Consider the following 24,425-nt stretch of genomic DNA (forward strand, 5'->3'; position numbering starts at 1 on the left):
TCTTGAGGTCAGCTGTTCCTCTGACACTCCAGATAGCAACATGGCTCTGCCCATACCCATATCAGGAAACCACCCTAGGGCCTAATACCTGGTAAATCTGCAGCGGAAGAAAAGCAGCAGCAATTGCCAATATCAGTGTTCAATTTCAAGCAGAAGCCAAAGTTTGGCTCTGGTCTGCAGGAGGGGATGGAGCACCACACTTCCAGCAACAAATGAGGTGTCAGCAGCAAGAAAGGAGTAACTGGTGCACTAAGAGAGTAAAACCAGATTCAAAACCACCCAGGGTGGGATGCCCGTGGAAAACCAGAGATTTGGGAGAAGCAGGAGATAGCCAGCTTAGACTTTTCAGGCTACGTGCCTCACACCTGAGGCTGGGAGGAACCAGACACACAGCAGAAACAGTGTGCTAAGCTAAGTGAGAGGGAATGCCAAGAGATGCCCCACAGGTCTTACGCACGAGTGGTGGTGATGAGTTCCAGTGTGACTCACATTCAGTCCTACCACGTCAAAGAAACTCAGCTCAATGCAAGGCCTCAGAAGAGGGGAACAGAAATCCTGAGGCCCTTTCTGGTTGGGTGCTTTTCCCTCCCACGGTGGAACAAGGCCACAGTGCTAAATACTCCGGCAGAAAACATTTTTACAAGATCTCATAAAACATTACTAAAGGGTCTGCATTACGTGCAAGCCACAGACGAAGGCCATGTCAACCCTTACAAGCTGTACTGATACATCTGTGCCACTGTGGGAGTATCTGCGTAGCCACATTATGCTGACGCAGGACTGCCCAGGGGGTGGGGAGGGAGAGCACAAGTGGGGCAATTTGCCCCAGGCCCCCACGAGAATATAGTATTCTATAGTATTGCAACTTTTTTTATAGAAGGGGCCCCCAAAATTGCTTTGCCCCAGGCCCCCTGAATCCTCTGGGTGGCCCTGTGCCAACAGGAGAGATCTCTCCTGTCAACATAATAAAACCAGCTCAATGAGCGGCAGCAGCTATGTCAGCAGGAGAGCATCTCCCAACAACATAGTGCTGTGCACACAAGCGCTTATGCTGGGGGGTGTTTCTTTCACATCCCCGAGCAACAAACGTTTTGTCACCATAAGGGCTAGTGTAGACATGGCCTAACACAAACCTGCCCTCTGGACAACTGAATCACCATTCTGAGTCTTTGGCTACCATACAGCCTCCAGCCTTCACCATGATTTACAAGCGCCAACTTCTAAACTACTGATGTCCAAATAAATCCAGTCATTTCTTATGTTATGACTGTTCCAGTCCAAGGCTTTAGTGACACTAGGGGGTCACAAGTATCAGGTGATTATCCCCCTTTGTGAGAGACCCCACTGCTCTTGTGAGCACTTGACCTAAGCCAAGAAGGACATTAGAAAATCTCCCTCTCACGGCAGATAAATCAGCTGTCTGAGGTGCCAAACAAGTGAATTTGTCAAGCTCCAACAAGTAACCCACAGGCTTCTTAAACATACTTTTTTTACTCAAATGGACGACACAAAAATACATTATTCCCACAAATGCTACAAACAAAAACCCACACTTGGGATATCTGCCCTTGCCCCCACCAGTGACAAAAGAGAATTCTAACTTCACCCATCTCTGGCTTCCAAGATCACTTGTCTGACGGGGATCTAACTGTTCCCACTGAATTCTGTGGCCAAACCAAAAAGGACTAGGAACGTCTAACCCTGCGTGGACTCCAGGACATACTTTCTAGAATTAGCCTTGGAAAACTAAAATAGTCTCTGAAATGTCTAAACCAAACAATGGTAAAAACTGCTGCTTAAGATACCACAGCTACAGTGGCAGGTCTATAGTCAGCTGTTGGTTAGAGGAGAGGACTTGGACCTGTCATGTGGCTGGCTGAGTTGACCCCATGAGGAACCACTTTTCATCACAGATTTTGAGCCTGGGACATTCACGAACAGCTACCTGTGTTAAGGCATCAGAACCTTGGGTGGGTTGGACACTGTGATAAGGATAAATCAGGGCTCTGAAGGGAAAGTGATCTGAAACCAGCCCTGCAGCATATGAAATGTTGTCCTCCACTACCACACCATGTACCATCTGGTCATCACCAAGTCCTTGTGGGGAAACAAACGTACAAGGCATGGCTCCCAGATCCAAACAGTAGGAGATGAGTATTCAGTAGTTTGGAAAGCTTGGAAACAAGAGACGCAGACCACATCAGTATCTGGGCAGCAAGGAAATCTGCTTGACAAAGGAGATGCTTCACTTTTTGCAATTTCTGGGGAAAGATACCTTCTGTCCACAATTCCCATCAAGAGAGCTCTTTTGCAAACAACATTTGAGTTATATTTTGTATGAAGTAAGAGCGTTTTTGAGGCAGTATTCCCTCAGAACTCTCCAATTCCCATAGCACTGGTGACACTGTCCCTGGATAGCTGATGGGCACTTCGCTGCCAGAAAAATAACACATTAGGGTTCCACATGGATCTGTTCTGTGTCTGCTGTTATTTAACATCTTTATTAATTACCTGGATGTAGAAACAGAGCAGACTGATCACATCTGCAGATGACACAAAGCTGGGGGGGAGGTTACAAACACTTTGGAAGATAAGAGTTCAAATTCAAAGAGATCTTGATAAACTGGAGAACTGGGCTAGACAACAAAATGAAATTCAACAAAGACAAATGTAAGGTGCTACCCTTAGGGAAGAAAACCCAAATGCTCAAATACAGAATCGGGGGAAACTGGCTTGGCAGCAGCACTGCTGAGAAGGATCTGGGAGTTGTGGTGGATCACAGCCTCAACATGAGTCATCAATGTGACGCTGTTGTAAAAAAAGCAAATGCAATTCTGGGTTGCATTAAGAGAGGCACTGCATGCAAGTCACAGGAGGTGATAGTACTGCTCTACTCAGCGCTGGTTAGGCCTTAGCTGGAGAACTGTGTCCAATTGTGGTCACCAATGTACAGAAAGGATGTAGAAAAACTGGAAAGAATCCAGAGCCGAGTGACAAAGAAGATCAAAGGGCTGAATCACAAGCCAGATAAATAAAGGCTGAAGGAACTGGATATGTTTAGTTTGGAAGAGAGGAGATTAAGGGGGGACATGATAGCGGTCTTCAAATACTTGAAAGGCTGCCATAAAAAAGATAGAGAAAAGTTGTTCTTGTCCTGGCCTCTGTGGCAAGAGAGAAGCAATGGGTTCAAACTACAGTACAGCAGATTTAGATGAAATCTCAGAAAAACTTCCTAACTGTAAGAATACTAGGAGAATGGAACAAAAACTGTCTAGGGACTCAGGGCTGCTTCTTGCCATTTCACACCTCCAAGCACGGTGGCACGCCGCGGGGAGCGCTCTGCCACTCGCCGGTCTGGCGGCTCCGGTGGACCTCCTGCAGGCGTGCCTGCAGAGGGTCCGCAGGTCCCACGGCTCCGGTGGACCTCCCGCAGGTGTGCCTGGCTCCACCAGAGCCACAGTGGACCTCCCGCAGGCGTGCCTGAGGATGCTCCACCGGAGCTGCAGGACCAGTGGACCCTCCTCAGGCACGCCTGCAGGAGGTCCACCGGAGCCGCCTGCCGCCCCCCTGGAAACCAGCAGAGTGCCCCCCGCGGCATGCCGCCCCAAGCACGCGCTTGGCGCGCTGGGGCCTGGAGCTGGCCCTGTATCGACGTCTTGGAAGCGCCTTCACTGGAGGTTTTCAAAAGGAGGCTGGAGAGCCATCTGTCTTAGAGGTTTAGACATAACAAATCCTGCATCTTGGCAGGGGTTAGACTAGATGTTCCTTGCAGTCCCTTCTAACACTATGGTTCTATGATTCTAAGGGTATGTCCACACTACAGGATTATTCTGATTTTATATAAACCAGTTTTGTAAAACAGATTGTATAAAGTCGAGTGCACACGGCCACACTAAGCACAATAATTCGGCGGTGTGCGTCCATGTGCCGAGGCTTGCATCGATTTCTGGAGTGTTGCACTGTGGGTAGCTATCCCGTAGCTATCCCATAGTTCCCGCAGTCTCCCCCACCCATTGGAATTCTGGGTTGAGATCCCAATGCATGATGGTGCAAAAACAGAGTGATTCTGGGTAAATGTCGTCACTCATTCCTTCCTCCGTGAAAGCAACGGCAGACAATCATTTCGCACCCTTTTTCCCTGGATTGCCCTGGCAGACGCCATAGCATGGCAACCATGGAGCCCGTTTTGCCTTTTGTCACTGTCACCGTATGTGTACTGGATGTCGCTGACAGAGGCGGTACTACAGCGCTACACAGCAGCATTCATTTGCCTTTGCAAGGTAGCAGAGACGGTTATCAGTCGTTCTGTACTGTCTGCCGTGCCAGTGTAAATTGGCGATGAGATGATGGTTATCAGTCATTCTGTACCGTCTGCTGCTGTCATGGGTGCTCCTGGCTGAGGTCAGCTGGGGGCGCAAAGACAAAAATGGGAATGACTCCCCGGGTCATTCCCTCCTTTATGTTTTATCTAAAAATAGAGTCAGTCCTGCCTAGAATATGGGGCAAATGTACTAGAGAACCAGTGTACCAGAGAACACAGCCACTCCGTGTCGGATCCCACAGAAATGATGAGCTGCATGCCATTCTAGGGGGTGCCCCTGCAACAACCCCACCCGTTGCTTCCCTTCTCCCCCAACTCTCCTGGGCTACCGTTGCAGTGTCCCCCCATTTGTGTGATGAAGTAATAAAGAATGCAGGAATAAGAAACACTGACTTTTTAGTGAGATAAAATGAGGGGGAGGCAGCCTCCAGCTGCTATGATAGTCCAGGCAGGACATTAAATGGTGGGGGGGAAGAGGAGCCCAGCATCCCGCTGCTATGATAGTCCAGGCAGTACAAAATCTTTTCTTTAGACATGAAAGCAGGGGGGCTGATGGAGCTCAGCCCCCAGTTGCTATGATGAAGACTGTTACCAGCCGTTCTGTACCATCTGCCGGGAATGACCAGGAGTCATTCCTATTTTTACCCAGGCGCCCCCGGTCAACCTCACCTGAGGCCAGCCAGGAGCACTCACGGGATGATGACGAGGACGGCTATCAGTCATTCTGCACTGTACCGTCTGCCACCGGGGAAGGGAGGGGAGAGGATGCTGCTGTTCACTGCCGCAGCATCGCGTCACTGGCGCGTGAAATTGCGAGCCCGTTAGCGAGAATTTTTAAGCAATCGATAATCTCGGGTGTTGTGCCGTATGACTGGAGGATTGCTAATGTAGTTCCTATTTTTAAGAAAGGGAAAAAGAGTGATCCGGGTAATTATAGGCCTGTTAGCTTGACGTCTGTAGTATGTAAGGTCTTGGAAAAAATTTTAAGGGAGAAAGTAGTCAAGGACATAGAGGTCAATGGTAATTGGGACGAACTGCAACACGGATTTACTAAAGGTAGATCGTGCCAAACCAATCTGATCTCCTTCTTTGAGAAGGTGACGGATTACTTAGATAAAGGAAATGCGGTAGATATAATTTACCTAGATTTCAGTAAGGCGTTCGACACGGTTCCGCACGGGGAGCTGTTAGTTAAATTGGAAAAGCTGGGAGTGAATATGAAAGTTGTAAGGTGGATAAGGAACTGGTTAAAGGGGAGACTCCAGAGGGTCGTATTGAAAGGTGAACTGTCGGACTGGAAGGAGGTCACCAGTGGAGTCCCTCAAGGATCGGTCTTGGGACCGATCTTATTTAACCTTTTTATTACTGACCTTGGCACAAAGAGCGGGAATGTGCTAATAAAGTTCGCGGATGACACGAAGCTGGGGGGTATTGCTAACACTGAGAAGGACAGGGATACTATTCAAGAAGATCTGAACCACCTTGTAAACTGGAGTAATAGAAATAGGATGAAATACAATAGTGAAAAGTGCAAGGTCATGCATTTAGGAATTAATAATAAGAATTTTGGATATACGTTGGGGGCGCATCAGTTGGAAGCGACGGAGGAAGAGAAGGACCTTGGGGTACTGGTTGATAGCAGGATGACTATGAGTCGCCAATGTGATACGGCTGTTAAAAAAGCAAATGCGATTTTGGGATGCATCAGGCGGGGTATTTCCTGCAAGGATAAGGAGGTGTTAGTACCGTTGTATACGGCGTTGGTGAGACCCCATCTGGAATACTGTGTGCAGTTCTGGTGTCCCATGTTCAAGAAGGATGAATTCAAACTGGAACAGGTTCAGAGACGGGCTACGAGGATGATCCGAGGAATGGAAAAACTGCCTTATGAAAGGAGACTCAAAGAGCTTGGCTTGTTTAGCCTGGCCAAAAGAAGGCTGAGGGGGGATATGCTCGCCCTATATAAATATATCAAGGGGGTTAACGTTAGGGAGGGAGAGGAATTATTTAAGTTTAGTACTAATGTAGCCACGAGGACGAATGGGTATAAACTGGATATTAGGAAGTTTAGACTTGAAATTAGACGAAGGTTTCTGACCATTAGGGGAGTGAAGTTCTGGAATAGCCTTCCGAGGGAAGTAGTAGGGGCAAAAGACTTTCCTGGCTTTAAGACAAAGCTTGATAAGTATATGGAGGGGATGTTATGATAGGATCGTCAATTTGGGCAATTGATCTTGAATTACCACCAGACAGGTCTGCTCAATGGTCTGCGGGGAGATGTTGCATGCGATGGGTACTGAGTTGCTGCGGAGAACTCCTTCTTGGGTGCTGGCTGGTGACTCTTGCCCACATGCTCAGGGTTTAGCTGATCGCCATATTTGGGGTCGGGAAGGAATTTTCCTCCAGGGCGGATTGGCAGGTGCCCTGGAGGTTTTTCGCCTTCCCCTGCAGCGTGGGGCACGGGTCGCTTGCTGGTGGTGTCTCTGCAGCTTGAGGTCTTCAAACCATTTTTGAGGATTTCAATAACTCGGTCCTGGGATAGGGGTTGTATAAAATTGGATGGGTGGGGTTCTGTGGCCTGCCTTGTGCAGGAGGTCAGACTAGATGATCAGATTGGTCCCTTCTGACCTATGAGTCTATGAGTCTATGAGTCTACCAGCAGCATGCAGTAGACATACGGTGACATTGAAAAAAGTCAAGAAATGATTTTTTTTCCCTTTTCTTTCACGGGGGGGGGGGGGTGGGGAATAAATTGACGAGATATACCCTGAACCACCCCGGACAACGTGTTTGACCCTACAGGCATTGGGAACTCAGCCAAGAATGCAAATGCTTTTCGGAGACTGCAGGGACTGTAGGATAGCTGGAGTCCTCAGTACCCCCTCCCTCCCTCCATGAGCGTCCATTTGATTCTTTGGCTTTCCGTTATGCTTGTCACGCAGCACTGTGCTGTGGACTCTGTATCATAGCCTGGAGATTTTTTTTCAAATGCTTTGGCATTTCATCTTCTGTAATGGAGCTCTGATAGAACAGATTTGTCTCCCCATACAGCAATCAGATCCAGTATCTCCCGTAAGGTCCATGCTGGAGCTCTTTTTGGATTTGGGACTGCATGGCCACCCGTGCTGATCAGAGCTCCATGCTTGGCAAACAGGAAATGAAATTCAAAAGTTCACGGGGCTTTTCCTGTCTATCTGGCCACTGCATCTGAGTTCAGATTGCTTTCCAGAGCGGTCACAATGGTGCACTGTGGGATACCGCCCGGAGGCCAATACCGTCGATTTGCGGCCACACTAACCCTAATCTGACATGGCAATACCGATTTCAGCGCTACTCCTCTCGTCGGGGAGGAGTACAGAAACCGGTTTAAAGAGCCCTTTATATCGATATAAAGGGTCTCGTTGTGTGGACGGGTGCAGGGTTAAATCTTTTAAAATAAATAGATAAATCAGAATTATTTTGTTTAAATTTATTTTTTAATTATTTAAATTATACGGGTTTTTTTAAAAAAAAACTTGTTTATAATGAAATCTGAGTTTAATAAAAAATATGTTAAGACCTAAACTTATTATAATTTAGTTGTAAATGTGGAACATGCTTTGATAAGAAGTCTATGTAAACAAAACATTTTAGGTTATTTTGTTTAATAAAATAAATTTTACATGCTGTTTTGAGTGGTTAATTAAATTCCAGTTACCATCCTAAAGTAGCTTGACACAAATCATAAGCAAAAAGTTTATCTAGTAAATAAGCAATACATCATTTACCATTTTCTAATATACTAAAGGTATACAATTAAATATTAAGCTATACAATTGCTTAATAAATGTATGTATCGTGTACCCTCCTAGGTAGCAAAACAATATACCACATTAGTGTAAAGGCTTTAAGAGTTGCAAATCAATTTGTTTAATGACTATATCAACCAATGAGAACGCACCTTCCTTTAGAAAATAACTGAAGTACAATTTAAAAAAATATTAAAATTGATTATTTACATCGAGACTTTCCACTTGGTGATTTAAATTGCCTTGATTTAAATCAATCCACCCTGCCTGACAATGACATCTAGGGATTGGCTACACTGGAGAGTTGCAGCGCTGTAAACCCACCACCAGCGCTGCAACTTACTCACCATCCACACTTGCAAGGCACATACAGCACTGCATCTCCCTGGCTGCAGCGCTGGTTGTACTCCTGCTCTGCCTCTGGTATAAGGATTGCAGCGCTGGTGATGCAGCGCTGCTCTGCAAGTGTGGCCACCAAAAGCGCTGTAATTGGCCTCTGAGGTATTCGGAGGTATCCCAGAATGCCTGTTCAGCCACTCTGCTCATCAGTTCGCACTCTACTGCCCTGGCCTCAGGTGACCCGCCCTTTAAATGCCCCGGGAATTTTAAAAATCCCCTTCCTGTTTGCTCAGCCAGGTGTGGAGTGCAATCAGTGAATCTTTCCAGGTGACCATGCCTCCACGCGCCAAACGAGCCCCAGCATGGAGCAATGGCGAGTTGCTGGACCTCATCAGTGTTTAGGGGGAGGAAGCTGTGCAGTCACAGCTGCGCTCCAGCCGTAGGAATTACGATACCTATGGGCAGATCTCAAGGTCCAGGCTGGAACGGGGCCATGGCCGGGACATGGTGCAGTGCAGGGTTACAGTAAAGGAGCTGCGAAGTGCCTATTGCAAAGCCCGTGAGGGAAACCGCCGCTCAGGTGCTGCCCCCACAACCTGCCGTTTTTACAAGGAGCTGGATGCGATACTTGGGGGTGACCCCACTGCCAATCCGATGACCACGATGGACAGTTCAGAGTGGAGAGAGGAGGGGGAGGTGTGGGGGGGAACCGAGAGTGAGGGTACTGGGGTGGGGGGAGACACCCCGGAGTCCCAGGAGGCATGCAGCCAGGAGCTCTTCTCAAGCCAGGAGGAAGGTAGCCAGTCGCAGCAGCTGGAACTTGGTGAAGGACAAGCAGAGGAGCGGGTTCCCGGTAAGCAGTTTTTATTTTCAGGATGGAAATGTTTCGGGAGAGGAGGGCGGGTTAGGGCTGCATGCATGCATAACTAGATGTGGAATAGCCCATTGATGTGGTCTATCACGTCGCGGTAATCGGCCTCGGTAATCTCTTCAAAAGTTTCCGCCAGAGCGTGGGCAATGCGCTTGCGCAAGTTTATAGGGAGAGCCACCGTGGTCCTTGTCTCAGTCAGGCTAACGCGTCCGCGCCACTGTGCCGCGAGGGGTGGGGGGACCATTGCTGCACGCAGGCACGCTGCATAGGGGCCAGGGTGGAATCCGTATTGCTGTAGAAGACCCTCCCTTGCTTCCCAGGTGACCCGCAGCAGCAAGATATCTTTCAGGATAAACTCCTGTGGAAAATGTTGGGATAGCGTTCAGTGTAGGTCCCCCTGCAGCTGTTTGCTTTCCTCAATGCACAGAAACCCCAGTACAAACCTGACCCAATCAGTCCCTCTTCCCAGGTGACCCACAGCAGCGAGATATCTTCCAGGATTAATTAACTCCTGCACTCATTCCCAGTTACTCACCATTCCTTCGCTGCTGTGGATTCTGTGTGCTCTGTTTGGTATGTGGAAAGTATGCTAAAGTGAGACTGTAAACTCCTTCACTGTGACTATACACAATGCTGCCTCTCTGTTAAATGTTTCAATTTTTGTCTTTATAATAACAGTGTCCTTGAATACTTGACTGGCCGTATCAGAGACTGCTGAGAGGCTACAAAACCTGAGGAAGAAGCCACGAAAAAGCGAAGAAGATATGGTGAAAGCAGTTATGAATCAGTCTGCCAGAGAGAGTAAAAAACTGCAGGACTAGAGGGAAAAAATGCAGGACTGGCGGGAAAGAGAAAGCAGGAGAAAGGCAGTTGTCACGGAGTCACCGGGCGATGCTCTGGAACTGCTCCCCACCAAGCCAGTCAGGACTTTGGGGAGCTTCCTCTCCCTTGGAGCAGACTTGTTCAGGGCAAGAAGCTCACACGGCTTCACCTCCTGGGTCTCTCCTTGGAGCATTCAGCATCCTCTGCCCCTCCGTGCGCTTCCCACAGCGAGTCCACCCCAGCGAGGTTCTGGGGAAGCCACTGGGTCCTGCACCCCCACTTTGCAGTCAGACGTGACTCTCAGCCAGCCAGTAACACAAAGGTTTATTCGATGACAGGAACAGGGTCTAAAACAGAGCTTGTAGATACAGTGAACCGGACCCCTCGGCTGGGTCCATTCTGGGGGGGCAGTGTGCCAGACCCCCAGGTCTGCCCTCCACCCTTGACCCCAGCCAGCTCCAGACTAACAACCCCTCCCAGCCCCTCCTCTCTGCTCAGCCCCTTTCCCAGGCCAGGAGGTCACCTGATCCCTTTGTCTCCAACACCTTCAGCTGGCACCTTTGCAGAGGAGGGGCCCAGGCCATCAGTTGCTAGGAGACAGAGTGTAAGGCATTTAGGTGCACTGGCCCTTTGCTCTGCCAGATACTTAAGAACTGCCATGGGGACACTGAGGCACCAACACAGTATTCAGAGCAAACATTAAGAACATTCCCAGTTCGTCACATCTCTCCCCCCTTCGAGACCGAACTGAGCGAGGTCACTCCTGCCAGTGACCTGGGGAAGTTCGAACCCACCAAGGTTCCCATGGATGCCCCAGCATCTCTCCCATTCCTTGGTGTGAGTTACACCAGGACAGTCCAGTCTCACGCCCTCCCTTAGGTCGGGTGTGCTTGATGGCACTTGCAGGCCGCAGGTGGGAAGGTTTATGCAGCCCACACCCTTTGCCACCCCAATACCCCTGGGGTTCAAGCTGGGATTGGGTCTTTCCCCAGCCCTCCGGTCTGTGATTCGGGCTCTTTTCGTTAAGAGCCCCCATCTTGGCCTTTGCCAGCTCTGGGCTTGGGCAGCCGCTTCCCACTTTGTGGCCCAGACACAACACCTCTGCCGTCCCCCCTTGCACTTTCCAGCTTTTAACGTCAGTCCCACCTCCTTGAGGCAGCCCAGCCCCCTCTTCACCTGGGACACCTGTTCCTCCCAGGTCTGGCTAAAGATGCACATGTTATCAGTGTCTGCCAGGGCCAAGTTCTCCATCCCCCTCAGCTTGTCTAGAATCTCCCCAGGCCTAGGCATGGGGTCGGCATCGCACACTGTGATGGCTTTAAGCTTCTGATAGCCCCCATAAAACCAGATCATCCTGTCTCCCTTGGGGATCAGCCCCACGGGTGAGGCCCATGGGCTGTAAAACGGCTGGATCCCATCTAAAGCCAGCAGGTCCTTGACCTCTCTCTCCAGGTTCTGGGCTGCTTTCCCAGTGACTCTGAACGGGGAACACCTGATGGGGAGATTGTCTCCCACCTCAGGGAAGAGATCCCCCCGGGGGTCTTCCCCCTTCTTCATCCAATCCTCCCTCTTCAGGTCCAGGGGTCCCCTCACTCTCCTCCCATCCAGCAGCTCGAAAGGGAAGAACCCTGTGGATTCCTGGGGCACCACCAGCTGCCTTCTGATTTCCCCCAGTTCTACTTCCCCTTGGGGAGCCCATTCCCAGTACAGGAATCCCTCCTCCTGCAGGACTCTGTCCCTGCAGCCTTCCCCAAGGGGGTTTGCAGCGCTGTGGCCAGCAAGTTCCCTCAGCTTCTCCAAGGAGGGATCCCTCTGCAGCTCAGTCTGGGATTCAGCAGCTGGGGCAGGGAGTGGGACCTGCTCCCTCTCGCTGGCTGGGCCTGGGGTCACAGCCCCCCTGAGCCCTGTCCCTGGTAGCTCCCTCCCTGCTGTGTAATCTCTTCCCAGCAGCATGTCTGGACCAGGCAAACCTGTTTGGCAGCCAACCTGCCCTGCCCGGGTGTCCCCCCACTCAGCTGGGGTCTCAGCTCCCCCCGTGCTCAGCGCTGCCCTTGCTGTCCCAGTGGGGGCAGGCAGCGAGCTCTCTGTTCTGGTCACAGCATCAGAGCCAGCGTGAGCCCCCTCTCTGGTGTGCAGGGGGGCGGGGAGCATCTCTCCCTCCCACTCAGCCCCAGGGGGCTCGTTATAGGTAGGCAGGTATCCTGAGCCCAGCAGCCCCTCCCCCCTGCCAGCCAGGTTATTTGCATTTTCACTGACCATTTCCATCCTAGCCAATTGGTTCCCTGGATTTGAATTCAAACCCTCGGCCGTTACAGGAGCGGGGCCTGGATCCTGTCCCATGGGGAGACAGTCACCCCCCAACAGGGCCTCCCAGCCGATATCCTGGAGAACCCCAACGACCAGCCAGCCCAACCCCTCCTGTGTCTGCACAGGGATCTGGGCCATAGGCAGGGTGAGGGGCTTCACCCCAGGGAACTTCACCCAGGTCCCACAGTCCCTCAGCATCTGGGGCTGCACCACCACAGTTCTCTCTGTCCCAGGGTCTCGCCCCCGCAGGCGTGTTTCCCCACTAACCCCTGGGCAGCCCCCTATGTCTCTCTGATCCACCATCACTAGTCCACGCTGCTGCTGCTTCTCCTGCAGCTTTTCCTCGGGCTCTTGCTCTCTCTCACGGTCCTCTCGCTCTCTCAGGCTCTGCTCCCATCCCATCCGTCTCCAATCTCCTGATGGGGAACCCAATCGTGAAGACCCTCGTCTGATTGGGGACCAGACTCCCGGGGATGCCTGGCTGATGCTCCAGCTGCTCTCAGATCCTCTTGTAGCCCCATCTGGGCCAGGAATCTGCTCCTCAGAGCGGTCCTTTTCCTCCAACTGCACGATTAACTGTGCCTTGGTGAATTTCCCCATGCGTAACCCTCTCTTTGTGCACAGGATCACAATGTCCTTCTCAAGGAGATGGTGATAGGCCATCACTTCACCGTTCCCAAGTGGCTCTGGACTCACAGGCCTGTGTGCTCTTGGCTCCCCCATGGTTTCCAGGAAGAACCCCTGGTGTGCCAGCCCTTCTCGTGATCACCACCTCTTTGCCAGGGTCGAGCTGCAGACTCCTCCGCCCCTGGGACTGCTCCTGCAATCCCCCGGGGAACCCTGCTACTGCAAATATCCTTCTCTCTCCCAGGGTCGAGCGGCAAGCTCCTCCGCCCCTGAGACTGCTCGCTGCAATCCTCAGGGGGACCCTGTTACTCCAACAGTCCTTCTCGCTGGTCACACACTCCCAGAGGTTAACTGCCCCCTGAAACCGTCCCACTCTGAGCCTTCAGCATGCCTGGTCCTCATTATCCCTCCTCTGTTTTACTGCTCCCCAGTCACTTACTGCAAGCAGCGCCATTCACGGGGTGCAGTACATCCCACCGCTGCCACCAGTTGTCACGGAGTCACCGGGCGATGCTCTGGAACTGCTCCCCACCAAGCCAGTCAGGACTTTGGGGAGCTTCCTCTCCCTTGGAGCAGACTTGTTCAGGGCAAGAAGCTCACACGGCTTCACCTCCTGGGTCTCTCCTTGGAGCATTCAGCATCCTCTGCCCCTCCGTGCGCTTCCCACAGCGAGTCCACCCCAGCGAGGTTCTGGGGAAGCCACTGGGTCCTGCACCCCCACTTTGCAGTCAGACGTGACTCTCAGCCAGCCAGTAACACAAAGGTTTATTCGATGACAGGAACAGGGTCTAAAACAGAGCTTGTAGATACAGTGAACCGGACCCCTCGGCTGGGTCCATTCTGGGGGGGCAGTGTGCCAGACCCCCAGGTCTGCCCTCCACCCTTGACCCCAGCCAGCTCCAGACTAACAACCCCTCCCAGCCCCTCCTCTCTGCTCAGCCCCTTTCCCAGGCCAGGAGGTCACCTGATCCCTTTGTCTCCAACACCTTCAGCTGGCACCTTTGCAGAGGAGGGGCCCAGGCCATCAGTTGCTAGGAGACAGAGTGTCAGGCATTTAGGTGCACTGGCCCTTTGCTCTGCCAGATACTTAAGAACTGCCATGGGGACACTGAGGCACCAACACAGTATTCAGAGCAAACATTAAGAACATTCCCAGTTCGTCACAGCAGTGGCTAAGAAGAAAAGCACGAAGCAGCTGATAAGCATCCTTGTGCGCCAAACGGACTGTATCCAGTCACTCGTAGCCATGCAGGCAGAGCACTACCGTGCCGCCCCCCCACCAGTCCCAAAGCTCTTTCCCTTGTGCCCGAATGTCAGCTCAAAACCCGCTTCTCCAGCATCCAGGTTCTTACCACCAACAACTGCCCCCAACACCTGTACGTTCACCAACCAGCCCTGAGAACTACGACCCTTACCCTCTGCATTCAACCCCCATCACCATGCAGCATTTTCTTCCTGAAGTGCAGCAGTCATTGCACAGCACTCCAGAAGGACATATTCAAACCTCTGACTGTACAGTTCCCCACTCCAACCCCCTGCCCTTTTAGTTATTTTCTTTTCAATAAATGAATTCTTGGCTTTTAAAACAGTTTTTTTAATTGCAGAAAGTGAAAGATACCGTAGCCCAGGAAAAAAAACAGGCACTGCAAATCATTGTAACCACTGCACTTCACTCCCGTGCAAGGCACCAAACATTACTGTTGGCTTTCAGCCTCAAATTCCTCCCTCAAGGCATCTCTAATCCTTGTAGCCCTGTGCTGGGCCTCTCTAGTAGCCCTGCTCTCTGGCTGTGCAAATTCAGCCTCCAGGCGTTGAACCTCGAACGTCCATTCCTGACTGAATGTTTCACCCTTCCCCTCACAAATATTATGGAGGGTACAGCACGCAGATATAACTGCAGGAATGCTGCTTTCCCCCAAGTCTAGCTTCCCGTACAGAGATCACCAGCGCCCTTTTAAACGGCCAAAAGCACACTCCACAGTCATTCGGCACCGGCTCAGCCTGTAGTTGAACTGGTCCTTGCTCCTGTCAAGCTTCCCTGTATACGGTTTCATGAGCCAAGGCATTAACAGGTAAGCGGTGTCTCCAAGGATCACAATGGCCATTTCAACGTCCCCTACTGCGATCTTCTGGTCTGGGAAAAAAGTCCCTGGCTGCAGCTTCCGGAACAGGCCAGTGTTCTGAAAGATGCATGCATCATGCACCTTTCCAGGCCAGCCTGTGTTAATGTCAATGAAACGCCCACGGTGATCCACAAGCGCCTGGAGAACCATAGAGAAATACCCCTTCCGATTAACGTACTTGGATGCTAGGTGGGGTGGTGCCAGAATAGGAATATGCGTCCCATCTATAGCCCCTCCACAGTTAGGGAAACCCATTTGTGCAAAGCCATCCACAATGTCCTGCACGTTCCCCAGAGTCACAGTTCTTCTTAGCAGGATGCGATTAATGGCCCTGCAAACTTGCATCAACACGATTCCAACGGTCGACTTTCCCACTCCAAACTGGTTCGCAACCAATCCGTAGCTGTCTGGAGTTGCCAGCTTCCAGCTTGCAATAGCCACTCACTTCTCCACTGGCAGGGCTGCTCTCAATCTCGTGTCCTTGCACTGCAGGGTGGGGGCGAGCTCCTCACACAGTCCCATGAAAGTGGCTTTTCTCATCCAAAAGTTCTGCTGCCACTGCTCATCATCCCAGACTTCCATGACGATGTGATCCCACCACTCAGTGCTTGTTTCCCGAGCCCAAAAGCGGCGTTCCACGGTGCCGAGCATTTCCGTTAATGCCACAAGCAATTTAGCGTCATACGCGTCAGGCGACTCGATATCATCGTTGGACTCCTCACTGTCGCTTTGGAGCTGAAAGAATAGCTCAACTGCCAAACGTGATGTGCTGGCGACACTCATCAGCAAAGTCCTCAGCAGCTCGGGCTCCATTTCCCACAGAAATCGTGCTGCACAGAAACCGTTGGGAGACTCGCAATGGCGCCAAACGTGGACAAAAAAACAGCGACTGCTGGGATGTGAAGCGATGCACCACGGGGCGTTGGGACAGGAAGCGGAATGACCCGCACCCTTCCGTCCCCTTCCCACAGCACCAAAATGGTACAAGGTGCTCTGTGGGATAGCTGCCCACAATGCACCACTCCCAACAGTGTTGCAAATGCTGCAAATGTGGCCACACTGCAGAGCTGGTAGCTGTCAGTGTGGCCACACTGCAGTGCTTTCCCTACACAGCTGTACGAAGACAGCTGTAACTCCCAGCGCTGCACACCTGCAAGTGTAGCCACGCCCCTAGAGACTGCAAAATAGACTCCTAAGGGAAGTGATGGAAATCTCAGCTGAAAGTGACCTGGGTATATACTTCTGGAAACAGTCCTCATCCTGAAAGAGGTATGAACTCCAGGGGACCGCTAACCCTTCCCATCTCTTATTTCTATGACTTCATGCAAGGTCTCCTTGTGCACTGAGCCCTGAAAGGCTGAGGACCCCACTCCAGCTGGGCAAAAGCAATGAGGCAGCCAGGACAAATGCAGGCAGACAACTAAAGACAAGCTTAAGGAGAACTGTGCTGTTCCTTTGAACTTTCCACTGCCTGAAGTATAAAGAACATGCCTGATGAATATTTTACCTCCTTGCAGATGCCCTTCTCTGTCTTGCTCTGAAAGCTCATCTTTTCTTTTAATGATTTTTTCCCTAAAAGCTGCAGTGACACATGTTGCTTGGGCTTTTTGACTTGTTTTTGAGACAGACCAACAGAAATCATGCCACAGTGCATTAGGCTTGCCTTGGAGCTTCAGGGAGTCACTTGTCATCACTATCCAGTCCAGCGGACAAACAAAAGGAGGTCAAAGACAGAGGAGCGAGGCAAGAACTCCACTGAGAAATGGCAGCCCAGACACCAGGAACTCCATCCTACCTGCAAACAGAAGGCACTCGACCAAAAACTAGGCCAGAGAGCGGATGGACTGTTTCAGAATATGAAATATTTACATACAGAGCAAGTGAACATGCAGCATGATGGCTGCACCAGGATGGTTAGCTCTATGGCACGGTTCTGGCCACCATAGCAGGAGAAAGAAGGACTAGGGCTATTTAAGATTTATAGCTGTAATGCGTAACAGCCACAGGTTTCAAACGAAGGGCCCTACAGGAGTGCTGAGCTCCTGCAGCTCCCCTTTAAGTCACTGCTGTGCAGGTGTTCAGCACTTTTGAAAATCAGAACAATCTAGGTAGGTGCATTAAGCTCTCAGGTGGGAAAAACGTGGCCAGCTTTATGTGGGGGCACTTCACCAAAAGTATTTTTCTAAGAATGGGAACTGCAGGTTGTCACCATTGGTAAAGTCTCAGCCACACACCTCCCAGGCAGGCAGAGGCCCTTATACAAAGCAGCTTCCCAAATCTGCCCAGCTGAGGAATACAAATGACACCTTGTCTGGCACTTCAGAGCAGTGCCTAATATGCATGAAATGGAGCAGAATGCAGCTGCTCTGACACTACAGACCAGCAGAGTCCTGTGCAGGAGGGTGTTAGCAAGGCCCCTTAGAGCAGTAGGGTCTGGAGCTAAGACCTCTCTGAGGCTACGTCTTCAGCAATCGATTCCTCGGGGATCGATATATCGCGTCTCATCTAGACGTGATATATCGATCCCCGAACGCTCTTATATCGATTTCGGAACTCCACCAACCCCAACGGAGTTGCGGAGTCGACATGGGGAGCCGCGGACATCGATCCCGCGCAGTGAGGACGGTGAGTAATTCGATCTTAGATACTTCGACTTCAGCTACGTTATTCACGTAGCTGAAGTTGCGTACCTGAGATCGATTTTCCCCCGTAGTGTAGACCAGCCCTCAGATGCACAGGCCTGACTGCTGGGAAGTTTTTAATCAAGATTCAGCCTAAATTTCCTCTCTCTCACTAATACTTCTAACCCCCCCAACCTCTGTAAACTCCAAATCAGGGGTCGGCAACCTTTCAGAAGTGCTGTGCCAAGTCTTCATTTATTCACTGTAATTTAAGGTTCCGCGTGCCAGTAATACATGTTAACGTTTTTAGAAGGACTTTCTATAAGTCTATAATATATAACTAAACTATTGGTGTATGTAAAGTGAACAAGGTTTTTTAAATGTTTAAGACGCATCATTTAAAATTAAATTAAAATGCAGAGCCCCCTGGACCAGTGGCCAGGACCCGGGCAGTGTGAGTGCCACTGAAAATCAGCTCACGTGCCGCCTTTGGTACCCATGCCATAGGTTGCCTACCCCTGCTCTGAATAATTGCTCCCTTCAGAAACATGGTTAATTTGCTTATTCTCCTCCTCTGTCTAACCTTGCAGCCTCTGATCATTTTTGCTGCTCTCCCCTGAACTCCCTCTAATTTATCAGTATCTTTTTGGTAACATGGTTCCCACGTTGAATTAGTCCAGGGCTGGTCAGACCAGAGCTCCTGAGAAAGGGGTGGTTACCTCCACATGCATCCCATACGTCACACTGGACTTTCAGCAAGCTTTGCGCACTGCAAGCTCATTTCTCCTTGTTCCCCACTGTCACCCTTAGAACGCTGTCACTCCCGCAGCGAGGAGAGGAAGCAGAATTTGGTCACACATGTCGTAATTTCCCAGGATTTACTGAAATCGAATATCCTCGTAGTGCAGCATTCTGTGAAGCCAGTCCTTATTCACTCGAGCGTAAGAGCACCATTGTGCAACAAGCACATCACGCTTTGGGACTGCCTTAGGGCTGACCAGATGAACAACAGCCCCCACATCGAGCAATCCTACCAAAGCCAACCGGCACACCGTGATTATATAGAACGTCACACCTCCAATTGCCTTCCAAACATTCATCTGCACAACATGCTGGGAGGCAGGTATTTTACAGAAGAGGACACAAACATGAAGAGAAATCAAGGGACTTGTCCAAGTTCCCAGAGGCAATGTGTTGTGGAGTCAGGAAAAGAACCTCACTGGCTTCAAGGCTGAGGTTTCTAGAGGGGGTGGTATGATGGGACTGCCTACAATGGCACGTAGCTGAGCTGCAACTGCCAGCAGCAAATATCTACAAGGGCCAGTGATGGGACACTAGCCAGGGAGGGCTCTGAGTTACTACAGAGATTCTTTCCCTGGTGTCTGGCTGGTAGGTCTTGCCCACATGCTCAGGGTCTAACTGATCACCACATTTGGGGTCGGGAAGGAATTTTCAACCAGGTAAGATCGGCAGAGACCCTTGGAGGGTTTCGCCTTCTTCTGCAGCGTGGGGCACAGGTCACTTGCAGGTTTAAATTGGTGCAGGGCTGGCCAACCTGTGGTTCCCGAGCCACGTGCGGCTCTTCAGAAGTTAATATGCGGCTCCTTGTGTAGGCACCGACTGCAGGGCTGGAGCTACAGGCGCCAACTTTCCAATAGGCCGGGGGGGCACTCACTGCTCAACCCCTGGCTCTGCCACAGGCCCTACCCCCACTCCACCTCTTCCTGCCCCCTCCCCTGAGCTTGCCGTGCCCTCGCTCCTCCCACTCTCCTTCCCCCCCACCTCCCAGAGCCTCCCGTAGGCCATGAAACAGCTGATTGGGAGGGAGGAGGAGGCGCTGATCGGCGGGGCTGCTGGGAGCAGGGTGGGGGAGCTGCTGACGTATTACTGTGGCTCTTTGGCAATGCACATTGGTAAATTCTGGTTCCTTCTCAGGCTCAACTAGTGTAAATGGTGGATTCTCTGTAACTTGAAGTCTTTCAATCATGATTTGAGGACTTCAGTAACTCAGCCAGAGGTTAGGGGTCTATTCCAGGAATGGGTGGGTGAGGGTCCGTGGCCTGTAGTGTGCACGAGGTCAGACTAGATCAGTGGTTTGCAAACTTTTGGACTGATGACTCCTTTCACAGAGCAAGCCTCTGAGTGCGACCCCTCCTCCTTATGAATTAAAAACACTTTTTAATATATTTAACACTATTATAAATGCTGGAGGCAAAGTGGGGTTTGGGGGTGGAGGGTGACAGCTCACAAACCCCAGCTTGAGAACCTCTGGACTAGATGATCATGATGGTCTCTTCTGACCTTACAGTCTATGACCCTATGAGAACTCATCTCTGACTCCAAGTCCTCTGCCTTTATCCACAAGAGAGCATTCCTCAATCGAAGAACAGCATTAATTGATAGGACACAAACAGAGGCAGGCAACCCAAGCTTCTAAAGTTCAAGGCCCAGGGAGTTCTAATAAATCTTGTCAAAAATTTATCAGAAACTCTCTGGCAAAGAGCTGGAACTTTCAGGGTGAGGAGGAAATTCATAGCTGTAAAATCCTTCTAAAAAAGCTCTGTGGAGTTGAAGACAGAGGTAATCCAGTTACTCAGGTTAACACAACATTTTGCACTGCAATCTATATGCCACCAAAGTGACCCATAAGTGAAGTCCAGCCCATAATCATCACTGGCCACGGACCTGACTTGTCACGCACTGAGGAGAACCAGTTCAGTGATTTCTCAGAGAGCTCAAGTACTTACCACAAGCCTCATTGCCATGGCAATATGCACCAGAAAAATTAATAATCAGCCTGCGGAGCAGAACAACATGGAGAGCAACGAAGGGTGAAAATTCAGGGATTATTTTGCTGTTCTCCAGAACTAGGCCAAATGCTACACGGATCCAGTTTGATGAACAAAACTGGTTTTGGCATTTTGCAGTCTACTTTGTCGCTCATTAACACATTTCCTGGTGCACCACCTATTTCAGGGCTATGCTACACCCAGGAGAAGGAAGCTGATCACACATGCTGATATATGCAAACGAATCACATCTGCATCATAATACTTACTAGTACTTAGCACTTACATTGCTCCTGCTATCCTCAAAGCAGCTTCCACCAGCTAATTAATAGGATCAGCAGGAGCAGTATGCACAGGACTGGAGGAGAGCAGTAGCATTGGGGTTTTGTACCAGTTTACCTGTGCAGCCCCCTAGCATGGACATGAGGGGCATACTGGCATACAGGTGTTTCTATCACTATCGCTTAGTTCTGGAATTTACATTTATGCCTGTATAACTGCATCTACAGTAGGAGGTTGAATCGATTTAACTACATCAGTTCCTAGAGAGTACAAAAAAGCTGTGTGTAGACAAACCTGCACCAAGGGAAAATCTTGTTCTCCAACATGTGCCATATAAATATGATGCACTTTGTACTAAGTAAATTCAGGTTGTGTACATCAAGCTGTTAGTCACTAACACTGATAATGCACCTGTCCTGGTTGAAAAGATAGAGAAAGGTCAGTCCCCACCCTGAGAAGACGGATATGAGAGAGGGAGGAGCAGTAGGGTAGAGAGACCAAGCCAGTCATGTTTCCATGGATCCCCAGCCAGGCAAATAAGGACATGATAAAAGTATACAAACTAATGAATGGCCTAGAGAACGCAGATCAAGAACTCTCTTCTCCCTCCCTCTTTTCTAACCGAGGAACAAGGAACACTCAATTTATTTAAAAGGTAGCAAATTCTAACTGACAAAAGGAAATATTTTTATACACAACGTATAATTAGATGTGAAACTCATTAAATTATGTCATTGAAGCCAAGAACTTTGCAAGGTTCAAGAAAGCCTGGACGTTTATTGGATAGTATTCAATATTATAACCCTGGATATTCTCGTTAACAAGCATTTGGGAAGGTATATCAAACCACCTTCTTCGGGACTTATCCAAACCACTAATAGTTACAGATTAGTTTAAGACTTTCACAAGGAGCAGATTAACCCATAACTGCTTACTCTGGGACTGTAGCACCTGGTGTTGGCCACTTTAAGAGACAAGATACTGGACTAGATGGACCAGCAATCTGATGCACTCTGGCAATTCCTGTGCTCCACAGAGGCATCGGCAACAGAGCAGGAAGGGAACAAGCCTTCAGAGCCACGACAAGCTGGACTGAACTGGGAAAACACGGGTGGGGGGCCTTGTATTCTAATCAGGAAAGGAAAGGACCCAGGGAGGGAGGTTCAAGAAAAGTGTTGCAAAAGGCACTGAAATGCCCCCAAAGTGGTGGAATTCCAATCGAATATGATGGGCAGAGTGGAAGTAGGGGACTGTGACTTAACTTGCTAAAGCAAGTTGAGTGAAGCAGCTGAACAAGAGAATGGAGCTGGGAAAATTAACAGCTAACCAAGTTCTGTGTATATCTTACTTGTTGCCTGTCCATTATGTTTTGTATGACATCCTATTAGATTGGAAGCTCCCTGGGGCAAGGACCATGTCATTTACATGTTTACACAGCATCTAGATCCTAATTGGGGCCATAAACACAAACATGAAATAATACACGAATAGCCATCACCCTCCCTCCCCCATGTTCTCACTTGCAGAACATTTCTCTGCTCCAGCTGAAGTTTCCCAAGCTAGGCAAAATCCCTCTCTCTCCTGCTGTTCCTGAGTTATGGAAAAGCGGGGAGAAGAAATAGCTGCCATATTTTCAGTTGATATGAATTCTCTTCTTTGCTCACTCAGCGCAAGACCAACTGGGCTCCCTCCACCCCCACCTGCCAGAAATATCAGGACACAGTGAAATGAGGGAAATAATGGTGCCACCAAAGTTTCAAGTGTCACTTTAAAACACTGGTAATGGTGCCCCCTACCCCCTGCCATGGGACCCCTCATCATAGCGCCCCCACCCCCTCCATAGCCCCACTGCCCCATCAGAGCCTCAGCCCCCACCACAGCCCCACTTCCCTGCACCATCACAGGACCCCTGCCCCCACCACAGCCCCCCCAATCACAGGACCCCTGCCCTCACCACAGCCCCTGCAATCACAGGACCCCTGCCCCCTCCACAGCCCCCCCAATCACAGGACCCCTGCCCCCTCCACAGCCCCGCCTCCATCACAGCCCCGCCCCCTCCACAGCCCCCCCAATCACAGGACCCCTGCCCCCTCCACAGCCCCGCCTACATCACAGCCCCGCCCTCTCCACAGACACCCCCCCCAATCACAGGATTCCCCCCGCCCCCTCCACAGCCCCGTCACGGGTGCGCTCCCGCTCCCGGCTGCACTCACCCGCCGCCGTCGGCAAGAGCCGGGCCGCTCTCCAGCTCTCTCCCCTGGTAGGGGCGGGTCCCCACAGCGTCTCGCCATAGCAACCATCCACACTTCCGCTCTGGGCGGAGCTTCCGCCGGAAGTGGCGGATCAGGGCAGGCGCCAGCGGCTCCATGTCGAGTGTGGGCGAGATGACGGGGGGAGGGGCCGAGGGAGGGAGGTGCAGGCCCCAGGGCGGGCACGGAGGGGTCTGCCTGGGCCACGCCCCTCCTGTAGGGGTGGGGCCAGGAGGGGAAAAGGGCGGGGCCGGGGGCCACTTAGTGACAATGGGCCCAGCGTGGGGGCCCCACCCCAAGGGCCTGGCTATACCCCCAATTCCCCCTGCCTGCCTCAGGGCCTCACGGGGTCCCCATCCCCCCCCCCCAGCTTTGGGGCCCAGGTGGGGTCCCCATTTCCCCCCACCACCCGCCTTGGGGCCCAGCTGGGGTCCCCATCTCCCCCCCCCAGCCTTGGGTCCCAGCCGGGGTCCCCATTTCCCCCCACCACCCGCCTTGGGGCCCAGCCGGGGTCCCCATCTCCCCCCACCACCCGCCTTGGGGCCCAGGTGGGGTCCCCATCTCCCCCCCCAGCCTTGGGTCCCAGCCGGGGTCCCCATCTCCCCCCCGCCTTGGGGCCCAGCCGGGGTCCCCATTTCCCCCCCCCGCCTTGGGGCCCAGCCAGGGTCCCCATTTCCCCCCCCCACCTTGGGTCCCAGCCGGGGTCCCCCTCTCCCCCCACCACCCGCCTTGGGGCCCAGCCGGGGTCCCCATCTCCCCCCCCGCCTCAGGGCCCTGCTGGGGTCCCCATCTCCCCCCCCCGCCCACCTTGGGGCCTGGCCGGCCTCTCCATCTCCCACCACCACCCGCCCCGGGGGCCCGGCCGAGATCCCCATCTCCCACCCCCACCACCCGCCTTGGGGCCCAGCCGGGGTCCCCATCTCCCCCCACCACCACCACCTGCCTTGGGGCCCAGTCGGGCTCCCCATCTCCTCCCGCCACCTGCCTTGGGGCCCGGCCAGGATCCCCTTCTCCCCCCACCACCCACCTTGGGGCCCGGACAGGCTTCCCATCTCCCCCTACCACCATCTGCCTTGGGGCCCGGACGGACTCCCCATCTCCCCCTACCACCACCCGCCTCGGGGGCCCGGCCGGGCTCCCCATCTCCCACCCCCATCACCTGCCTTGGGACCCGGCTAGGGTCCCCATCTCCCCCCACCACCCGCTTTGGGGCCTGGACGGGCTCCCCATCTCCCACCATCACCACCACCTGCCTTGGGGCCTGGTCGGGCTCCCCATCTCCCACC

At 51.7% G+C, this 24,425-nt stretch overlaps 2 protein-coding genes across 5 annotated transcripts in view; one reads left to right on the forward strand and one right to left on the reverse strand.

Annotated features, from left to right (window-relative positions):
• PPP1R16A (protein phosphatase 1 regulatory subunit 16A) overlaps positions 1 to 23,168 on the reverse strand; it is an 82,031-nt gene extending 58,863 nt beyond the window's left edge. Inside the window, exons 1-2 of one of the 4 annotated variants that reach the window (XM_050939386.1) lie at positions 23,104 to 23,161; positions 2,512 to 2,636 (exon numbers count right to left, since the gene is read on the reverse strand). The gene's annotated coding sequence lies outside the window, so the exon portion shown is untranslated. Of the gene's footprint in view, positions 1 to 2,511; positions 3,307 to 23,103 lie in introns of those variants that run through there. The other 3 variants (XM_050939385.1, XM_050939384.1, XM_050939387.1) reach the window with 3 other exon arrangements.
• Positions 7,983 to 10,054, forward strand: LOC127044500 (zinc finger and SCAN domain-containing protein 20-like). The gene is made up of 2 exons (XM_050939481.1): positions 7,983 to 9,301; positions 9,998 to 10,054. The coding sequence occupies exons 1-2, from the start codon at positions 8,953 to 8,955 to the stop codon at positions 10,012 to 10,014; spliced, it is 366 nt and encodes a 121-aa protein (XP_050795438.1). The 5' UTR covers positions 7,983 to 8,952; the 3' UTR covers positions 10,015 to 10,054.
• Positions 23,169 to 24,425: the final 1,257 nt, after the last annotated feature.

The sequence above is a fragment of the Gopherus flavomarginatus genome, chromosome 2, assembly GCF_025201925.1.
Source record: "Gopherus flavomarginatus isolate rGopFla2 chromosome 2, rGopFla2.mat.asm, whole genome shotgun sequence".
NCBI classification, from domain to species: Eukaryota; Metazoa; Chordata; order Testudines; family Testudinidae; genus Gopherus; species Gopherus flavomarginatus.